The sequence below is a fragment of the Pantherophis guttatus genome, chromosome 10 (assembly GCF_059756535.1).
Source record: "Pantherophis guttatus breed Tessera chromosome 10, ASM5975653v1, whole genome shotgun sequence".
NCBI lineage: Eukaryota > Metazoa > Chordata > Lepidosauria > Squamata > Colubridae > Pantherophis > Pantherophis guttatus.
In genome coordinates, this window is record NC_142072.1 from 14,638,790 (window position 1) to 14,648,611 (window position 9,822).

The 9,822-nt window shown below is 42.9% G+C and overlaps 1 protein-coding gene across 1 annotated transcript; it reads left to right on the forward strand.

Annotated features, from left to right (window-relative positions):
• Positions 1-4,284: 4,284 nt before the first annotated feature.
• Positions 4,285-8,029, forward strand: ID3 (inhibitor of DNA binding 3). Its single transcript, XM_034413628.3, has 3 exons — positions 4,285-4,888; positions 6,244-6,317; positions 7,075-8,029. Exons 1-2 carry the CDS (start codon positions 4,565-4,567, stop codon positions 6,301-6,303), a joined length of 384 nt encoding a protein of 127 aa, XP_034269519.1. The 5' UTR covers positions 4,285-4,564; the 3' UTR covers positions 6,304-6,317; positions 7,075-8,029.
• Positions 8,030-9,822: the final 1,793 nt, after the last annotated feature.

A 9,822-nucleotide genomic window follows, 5' to 3' on the forward strand; every position in this document is an offset into this window, starting at 1 on the left:
CTTGAGAGTTTTACCAGACAGGATGGCATTGAGAAGGAAGCTGTTACAGAATCTGGTAGTCTTGCTAGAAATACTTTTAAAACCTCCTCCCCGAGGGGAGCAACAGAAACATACCATAAACTAAGGTACAGAAAGTAGTTTTATTTAGAGAAAATGTGGTAGAGGTGAGAATCAATAGAGGGTAGGTAGGCTGGATACATTCTTCTGGGGAAGGGCAGGAATAATCTACCCCAGTTGTTTCAAGATTACACTTGAGACTGGATAATTACCACAAAGAATCAATTGGCTTATGCAAATGCTGCTGTAATTGCGTATTTATTTAATCTATATGCCATGTTGTTTTGTTTGTAGCACCAAAACAAGACCTTGCAAGCTTTGTGCATGCTTAACCCACACTTTGGGATTTGGCAGCAAACTTCATTAAGTTGAATGGAATTTACTCCTGAGTAAATAAGAATGCAGCCTTATTCTTTTTATTTCATTTCCAAATAATCAAATGGGGAGGGAGGTCCAATAATCAAACTTTATGGATTGCTAAACTGTTGACTAATTACATTCTAGCGTCATGTTCAAGCAGGTGAGATACAAACCCATCTGCATTCACACATATTGTGTGTGGGGTGGGGAGGGGAAGGGATGCCTTAATACAGGGGTCAGCAACCTGCGGCTCTGGAGCCACATGTGGCTCTTTCATCCCTCAGCTGTGGCTCCCTGTCACTCAAAATATGCATCACAACCACCAATGTGCAACACCCGCCAGCACACAATTTATTGAGCTTTTCAACCCCCGGTAGGCCAACCATGGATAAATCCAAGAAAAGAAAAGTTTCAGAAGAAAGCAGAATGTTTAATTCAACTACATATGCTAGTTTTGTGGCCGCTCAAGAAATAGTCAGGCACAGGAAGGGTTTTGTGGCTCCCGGTGTTTTCTTTTCTGTGGTGAAACGGGTCCAAATGGCTCTTTGAGTGTTTAAGGTTGCAGACCCCTGCCTTCGTGTAGAACCGGTTGTTAACTTTCTGACCAGTTTGACAAACTGGTTGTTGGAAGAAATCATTAGGGCAGAGAACCGGTTGTTAAAATTACCTGAATCCCACCACTGATATAACCACACAAATGCATATAAGGTAAAGTAAGGACTACTGTAGCAGGACTCCCTAGTTTCTGTGACAGTTTTCTTCCTTGTGCCATCCGTCTTGTAAACTCGGGGATTCTTCTTTTCCCCACCTTGTATATGTATACATTTGAACTAGGCTGTGGTGTTTCTCTATATGTGTGAATGTGGGTATGTGCATAATGGTTATCTTTTGAGAGCTGAATGCAATGAAATTTCATTTTAATGTATGCTGATAAGTGTACATTTAAAATGATGATAAAGAATTCCATCCTAGTCCTATCCTATTCGTATCCTATCCTATCCTATCCCCATCCCATTCCATTCTATTCTATTCTATTCTATCCTATTCTATTCCTGATAGGTATCTGTGTGCTTATACATTAACCAACTCAACTTTATTTTTATTTGTTTTGCTATGAATAAGGAGTAGAGGTAAGGGGAATTCTGTAACTTCAAGTCCCATGGCCACTCAAGACATTTTCCTGCTTGGTCTCGGCTTGCAAGATTGAAGCCCAAACATCACTTCTACAAGCCTGAAACAAACTTGTAACATTGTCCCTCTACCTTTACAGGTGGTCATCGACATACAATCACAATTGAGCCCAACATTTGCTAACTGCTAAGCGAGGCAATGAAATGGGTTTGGCCTCATTTTATGACCTTCTTGCCACAGTTGTTAAGTGAATCACTGCGGTTGTTAAGTTAGTAATACGCCGTTAAGTAAATCTGGCTTCCCCATTGCCTTTACTGGTCAGAAGGTCACAAAAGATGATCTTATCAGTCTGGGACATAAATATGAATCAGTTGACAAGCCTCCAAATTTTGATCATGTGACCGTGGGGATGCTGCAATGGTCATATGTGTGAAAAAGTCAATATTTCTTTTTTCAGAGACATTGTAACTTTGAATGGTCACTAAATGAACCGTTTTAAGTTGAGGACTTTCTGTTTGGGTAAACAAGTTTCCAAATATCCTCAAAAATAACCTGCAAATTTAGCCTCATTTTTCCCATCCAGATAATGGGCCTGCAATGCAAGCTGAGTATTAGAATGCTGAAGACTTCCATCTTATGTGTCACGGATGACATCTCTGAATTCCCAATCATAAGGGAAGAGTAGGGAAAAGGACCAATTTTGACACTTTTAAAGTCAGGTCCCAAAGGTGCTTTTTCAAAAGTCAAACCGGACTTTCTGATTTTTCTTTGAAGACGTTTCGCTTCTCATCCAAGAAGCTTCTTCTGTTCAGTATATGTTTTTCCTGCAGATGGAGGGGAAAAAAAGAATCAGATGTTAGCTAGGGCTCTCCTTGATCCTGGTACCCACACAATTCTTGGATGAGAAACGAAATGTCTTCAAAGAAAAACCCGAAAGTCCCGTTGCCTCTAGAAAAAGCATCTTTGGGACAACCATGGTAATTCCTGGGATTTATGGAAATTAAAATCCTATTTAGCTGGAGGACAATGGGGCGTGAATGTGAGCTACATGATATCCAGTTGGCTGACAGATGACTTAAAAGATGTCCAGCATTAGCTTGCCAAGTTGCTATTGTTTTTTTTGTTTTTTTTTTGCCATGAAAATGGTTCACTTCTGTGACACTCAAATCATCTTGCGAGCAGTAGGCTGACTTAGCTTTGGTTAAAAACAGTAGGATCACAATAGACCAGGATTTAGTATTGGGGCTACCATAAAGAAGAAGGGGTCAATTTATTTTCCAAAACACCAGAAAGTAAGATAGGAAATAATGGATGGAAACTAATCAAGGAGAGAAGGAACCTGGAATTGAAGAGAAACTTCCTAACTGTGAGGACAATCAATCAGTGGAACAGCGTTGCCTTCACAAGTTGTGTGTGCTTCATCACTGGAGGTTTTTAAGACTGGACAGTAACTTGTCTGGAATAGTATAAGGTCTCCTGCTTGAGCAGGGGGTTGGACTAGAAGACCTCCAAGGTCCCTTCCAGCTCTATTCCGCTTGACTGAACAAATGATTTGTTCAAATCACCCTAGAAAAAAAAATAATCGGACAATAAAACACTTGATTAACTTGGTGAAAATATTTGGCCCCTTGACCTGTGTGAGGTGTTAGCATTCCTAATTTAAACAAAATTCATCTGCATCTTTGGAAACAACTGGGGTGATCAGAGCACGCCATGGGGCATCACAGAAAGGAGGCCTGCGTATTATTTAAAAATATAGGCAAGAGGATTAGATTCACTATCAGATTATTTGGGGCCAGTTTATTTCCCAGTTCATTTTATAATGATCATCCCCCCCCCACCTCCTCCTCAAGGATAACAAAAGCTGGTTGCTAAAAAGCTTAAAAGTCTCTTAGTCATTCCTCCCCTTGGGCACTTATTTGTCAAATAAAAGATTTTTTTATTTTTTTTTTGGTGTGCGATTCCCACTTTCACTGCACTCTCCCACCACAAGAAACTCATGTTTCCACTATCCTGATACTTTGGGACCCAATCTGTTTTCTCCATCATAACCTCAGCTTTCCCCGCAATTAATTTTCTTTCTTTTCCTTTTTCTTTTCTTTTTTTTTTAAACTTGGTCACAAGATAATTCCTGACGCCAGAAAGTCTGGAGGTCATATGAGTAGCAAATTGAGGAACAAGGCGGCACTAAGTCCGTACAAGTTTTGCCTCCCCCAATGATGGGAAGCGGGCGGTGAGGGGGTGTGTGTGGAGAGAGAGATGTAAAAACCTTGGGAAACGTTATAGCTTTTAAAACGGATGGAAGCTTAGGCGAAAAAGAGGAAGGCAGAAAAGTGGAGGGGGGAAAATCCGGCTGTTTCCTATGGTTCTAAGGATCTGGCGCCCTTCTCTGCTCCATCCCTCCACCCCGCTTAATCATTATTTTAATGCAAAAGGAAAGGGGAAGATGCGATCGACGGATCTTTTGAACGGAGCTGGACTTCATTGAATGGGAAGCGGCGTGCGGGGGGGGGGGCAGAAAGAAAGGGAGGGAGGGAGGGAGGGAAGCGGCGTTTGATGGCTTGGCCCCGCCCCTCTTCGCCATCCGAGCTTCCTCATTCCTTTGATGTCCTTCGCTATGTGGTGTCCGCCGGAGCCAATAGAAAACCTGTTCTGGCTCTTGAAAGCCGTCTTGCGAACGTTCCATTCCAACCTTTTCGCTGTCATCGGAGGGGAGGGGCGCTCCGGCCTCATTTGCATAAAGAGGAGGGGCCGGCGCCCGATCAGACAAAAAGCGGCGCTGTCAGCGCTGCAGCTTCGCCGGGCCGAAAGTGTCTTTCGAGCGGATCCTCGGAGTAGTAGAAGAAGATCTCGGCGGAAAAAAAAAAAAAAGCTTGTGGTTTGGTTTGGTTTTTTTTTTCCTCCCCTCCGGTTCGTTGGCCTGTCTTCATTTCCTCGCCTGCAAACCCACCACCCCGTCCTTCCTTCCCCCCCACCCACCCCGGTCCTCTTTCCCCCCCCTCCCCTTCAATCCAACATGAAAGCGATCAGCCCGGTGCGGTCGGTCAGGAGCTGCTACGAAGCCGTGTGTTGCGTGTCGGATCAGAGCCTCGCCATCGCCCGGGGCAGCAGTAACAAGAGTCCGGCTTTGGAGGAACCCATGAGCATCCTCTACGACATGAACGATTGCTACTCCAAGCTGCGGGAGTTGGTGCCGGGCATTCCGCAAGGCAGTAAAGTCAGCCAGGTGGAAATCTTGCAACACGTCATCGATTACATCTTCGATCTCCAGATCGTGCTGGAGGAGCAGGCGAAGAAGGGGCAGGATCCCTCGAGCGAGGCTTCTCTGCTCTCTTTAAAAGTAAGTTGGAGGGAATCCTAACAAGGGCTGGCAGGAAAGAGCCACGCAGCGTAAGGGAGAGTGGAGTGGAGGTGGGGGGGACTTTTAGTGCCTTAATAGTAAATGTGCTCCAGACTCCCCCATCCCTCGACTTCTCTCCTTTTTTTTCCCCCCCACTACCCATCGCGCTTGCTCTTAGAACTACAACACCCATCGTCCTCGGGAGGATGGAGAAGGAGTAGTAGTGCGGCGTGGGGTCGCCCACTGGGGCTTCTCGCTCACGCCGCCAGATGACAGCGCAAACGGCTTCTGGCAGCCCTTTGCGCCGGTCTCCCATGCGCGCCACTGGGTCATCGTGAGCCGCTTCTTTGGTGGAGGAGACGCGGGGGGGGGGGGCAAAGGTTCATTATCCCGGGCTTGTCCCGGAACAAAAGCCCTAAGGAACTTATTTAGGCGAAGCGGGGGGAGGGAAGGCGCTGAGGATTTCCACTGCCCGCCTAAATTTGAGCGTGTCCACTGATGTCCGTTTCCTTGAAATTATTATTTTTAAAAAAGTTCTATTAGAAGTTTTAACCGAGCGTTCAGGCTTGTCTTGGGGTAGGGAGGTGTGGAAATGAGGGAGCCACTCGCGCAATCCATCCAAAACTGGATTTTAAAAAAATTGGCTTTAGAAAAAATAAATCGCGAGAAGGAGGGGAAGGTTACAAGAACCACAAATCTGGCGTTTTGTCATCTTGAGTCTCAAATCTTTAGCAAAAAGCCGAAGATTGACACAATTAGAAATAGACCTGAAATCCAGACTTAACTTGAGAATAAGACTCGTTCAGAGTTGACTTACTTGGCTTGTGTTTTTCCTTGGTAGGAAGCCCCGTTACTAAAATAAAATAAAATAAATCCGAGAGGGGTTTTCAAACAAACTGGCCTATGTCACCCCCCCCCCCTTTGCAGGATCTTTTTACAGTCCTTCAAAAATGGGTTAATTGATATGTATCTTTTTAAATTGTTTTTAATGTTTGTATCTATGTTTTTTACTTTGGCTGTACACCCGCCCTGAATCCTTCAGGAGAAGGGCGGTCTATAAATTTGATAATAAATAAATAAATAAATAAATAAATAAATAAATGTGAGTAAAAATAAGGATTTGGAAATAATTGGTTCCCATTCAACCGGTGGGTTGATCTAGTAGAGAAGACCTCAAGAATCCCAGATCCTGTTTCAAAAGCCTGTAGCAAATCCTGTGCTTGTTGGCAGAGGGGGTGGGAGGGTTAGTAATGGAGAAATAAAAAGAAATACACCTACAGGTCTGGACATCGATCATTTTGAAGAACTGTATTTAAAAGTTTATAGTCAACCGTTTCTTCTCTTCTTCTCCAAAGGCAGCTGAACTTGCATCGGAACTGTGCTCAAAGGAGGAACGAACCCTTTGCCACCACTAAAAAGGCTGAAACAGGTACGGGCAACTTGAGTTAGACCACCTACTACCCTCTCAACCCCTACTCCTCCCTTTAAGCCACCAAAACCTCTTGGAAAAGCCTACAAAAAGGAAGCGAAGCCTTGTTTTAAGGGCTTTGCTGGCTTAGAAAACTAGGTTACCCACAGTAGCCTTATATGACTCCTCTCAGGCTAAGAGAATGCGTCTTTTATGCCCCTTGTTCCCGTTGCCAATTCTGCAGCAGCTTGGGCTGTGTTTTTTTCTTTTTTTTTTTTTCCTTTTCTCTTTTTTGCCTGTAAATGGAGTCATTATTTTTACAATGTCATTCTTTTAATAGCTTTAAGTCTCTGCAGCTGCTTAAACAGCCCTGTTGAAATGAGTGAATCAAGAGGCACTCCTCTCTCTCTCTCTTCCCCCCCCCTCTCTCTTTCCCTCCCTCCCTCTCTCTCCTCTTCTCCCCTCCTCCCCTTTTGGTAGTCAAGAAGACACAGCTCTACAGTTTTTCCCCTCAATGGCTGGAATCTGTAATTTTAGTTCCATCTGCAGAGAGTTCCGAAAGAGAAGCTCTTGCCTTTTGCCCCTCCCGCTTCCCCTCCCCTCCCTTCCCTTTTGGTTGTTTTGGTGCCAATTAGCCAGCCCCCAGCTTGGCTGATTCCTTATCAGCTGGAGGTACATAAAAAGTTTCCTTCCAGGCGCCAGGCTGTCTGCAGACCTGCCTCTGATCTGTTGCTCAAACTGACAAGAGCTTTTCTTTTTTTTTCCCCCACCCATTCAGGCTGCAGGTGTGGGATCCTGACACTGGGTTCTCTCCAGCGAAAGAAAAGGGGGAGAAAAAAAAAAGAAAGGAGGAAAAAAAATAAAAGACCTTGACTGGAGAAAGAATCAGCTTGTTCCGAAACTGGGCATCTTCCCCTAAATGGACTGGACTTCCCTTCCCTCACTGCCTTTATCTTCCAGATAAACTGTGGAACGAGATCACCCCAAGGCAGATTTCTGGACTCTGGCTTCCAATAACAACTTAAAAAAAAAAAAAAAACTTCTGTGTTACTTTTTATCTTCCATCAGCCTGAAAAGGAGAAGAAACTGCAGGCCAGAAGTTAGGGGTGCTGGAGGCGGGAGTGGGGAGAAAAGCAACTTGCCTTTTATTGTCAAATTACTCATTGGATTTTGCTGCATTGCACAAGAAGGAACTTGGTATCCTAAAGCAGTTTTTTTGACAAAAGGTAGAAGAAGAAAGGAGGGGGGGAGGAATCCCTCTTTGAGCCACCAGATTTGTACTGCACATTGTTTGGGTTGAGGAGAGCTTAAAAAGAATATGTGGACTTCATACTTTCAGAGTTTGCAATGCTTTGGTGTAAGAGATCTATTGAGAGAGAGCTGTTTTTTGCTCTTTTTTTCCTAAAAAAAGAAATGAAGCAAAAAAATAATAATAATGCAGATAACGCAGCTTGTTTGTATATTTTGGATTATAGTTTTTTAACTTCAGTTTGGGGGGGTGGGGCGGGAAGGGATGTTAAGACTATGAAAACTGAACTCACTGGAGGTTGGTTGAGCCTCATGAGTTAAATTGTTGAACTCTATAATAGAGATGACATATGTACCTTTTTTTTTGGCAGGAAGGTGAATTTCTGTTTCCGAGAATTGTACTTGCTTTGTGTAAAAAAAAAAAAAAACAACCAAAAAAACTTTTTATAAAAGTTTCTTAATAAATTTTAAACTTTTTTTTTTAATTCCTTGGAAATTTTTATAGGGTTTTTTTTTTTTTTTTTTGGTCTTGGGAGGGAGGAGAGACTAACTTAACATCCGTGGACGCCATCCAAATACAGTTTGATCACATGTTTAAGTCCCTATTTTAATGTGGGACAATTATTTAGTTCTGGATGCTGAAGAAGAGATCTTCCAAAGACCCATAATCGCTGTAAATTGTAACTTCCTGGAATAATTATAATTCCGTTGGCAATTATTTTTAGAAAAACTAATTTAACCCCCACATTTAAAATATTAGCCTTAAAATCGGGAGGCAGCCAATCTGAGAAAAGATTTAGATCAGCTTCTGCTTGCTGATTGCAGTAAAACAGGGGTCCTCAAACTAGGCAGCTTTAAGACTTGTGGACTTCAACTCCCAGAATTCTCCAGCCAGCTATGCTATGCTGGCTGGAGAATTCTGGGAGTTGAAGTCCACAAGTCTTAAAGCTGCCAAGTTTGAAGACCTCTGCGATAAAAGAAAGATGCTTTAGCAAGAAGGATCACTTTGTGTTACTAGGGTATTGGTCTAAAATTCCTGATTGCCAAACAGAGCTGCTTGCAAACTTAAGTTGGCAAATATGCCACTGCTTTAATATTAGAAAATGGCATAATCTCTCCAGGGAAAGTGCTGAAAATTTGTCAACAATATTGAGCAACAAATCTATCTGGATTTAAAAGTTGAGCAGGGGATTTATGTTACTAAGATTCCCACCCTCCATCCCCCACTCTATCCTGTGTTGCTAATGGAAGGCAGATTGATACCCCCAGAAGTTAGAAGTGCTGTGTGACAAATTTGGAAATTGCCTCGTCGTTTCTGATGTGGCGGGGGGAATGTTTATGGTATGATGTGCAACTCGGCTTTGTTGGACTGTAGTGAAACAAGCCTATATAATACTAAACTCGCTTGGAGATTTGGCTTCACTACCGTGTAGTTTTTCAGTCTTCAGGTAGTCGTTGGACGTTAACCCATCTTGCAGATTTCTACAGGTAGTCCTCAACTTATGACCCCAATTGAGCCCATAATTCATGTTGTAAGGTGAGAAATTTGTTATCTCACTTCTTGCCACATTTGTTAAGTGAATCAACTGCAATTGTTAAATTAGTTAATATGCTTGTTAAGTGAATCTGGTTTCCCCATTGTCAGAAGGTCGCAATGACCCTGGGACACTGCAATGGTCATAAATAGGAGTCAGTTACCAAGCATCTGGAATTTTATTCACATGACCGTGGGGGGGATGCTGCAACGGTCATAAGTGTGAAAAACAGTTCATGCATCCACTTTTTTCAATGCTGTTGTAACTGATCACTCACTAAAAACTGTTGTAGGTTGAGGACTATCTGTATATTATTTGAAATAGGTCGGTACCCAGAACCTGGATCCGTAAGCTTCCAGAGAAAAGGAGAGGTATAAATGTTAATAAATTAATATTGTGTGATATGATCCGTGGAACTGGGCCATATATATAGGTAGAGAAGTAGCCGTTACACTTAAAATGTTGTGTTATGAAGTTGTGTTACAAAGTGTGCTAATATTCAACAAGTCTTTCTTAAATGGTAATGCCACAATGCATATACTTTCTGGTTTGTTTTTTTCTTCATCCTCTTGTAAACTGAGAGCAGGAATAAGCTTATACAATGCTTAAAGTTGATGGTGCAGTAGGATGGCCCAGGCTGATGACAGGATGTCGCCTACCAAGTTGCATTTAAAGCAGGTGCACCTAGGATAAAGTTGCGGTCTGTTACGGGAACCCAGACAATTAGGGTTTACTCGATAAAA

Bases quoted from the DNA above. Each gene is read 5' to 3' on its own strand.
- ID3 (XM_034413628.3), top strand. From the start codon at position 4,565: ATGAAAGCGATCAGCCCGGTGCGGTCGGTCAGGAGCTGCTACGAAGCC. The intron at 4,889-6,243 runs GTAAGTTGGAGG...TCTTCTCCAAAG, and splicing joins CTTCTCTGCTCTCTTTAAAA to GCAGCTGAACTTGCATCGGA.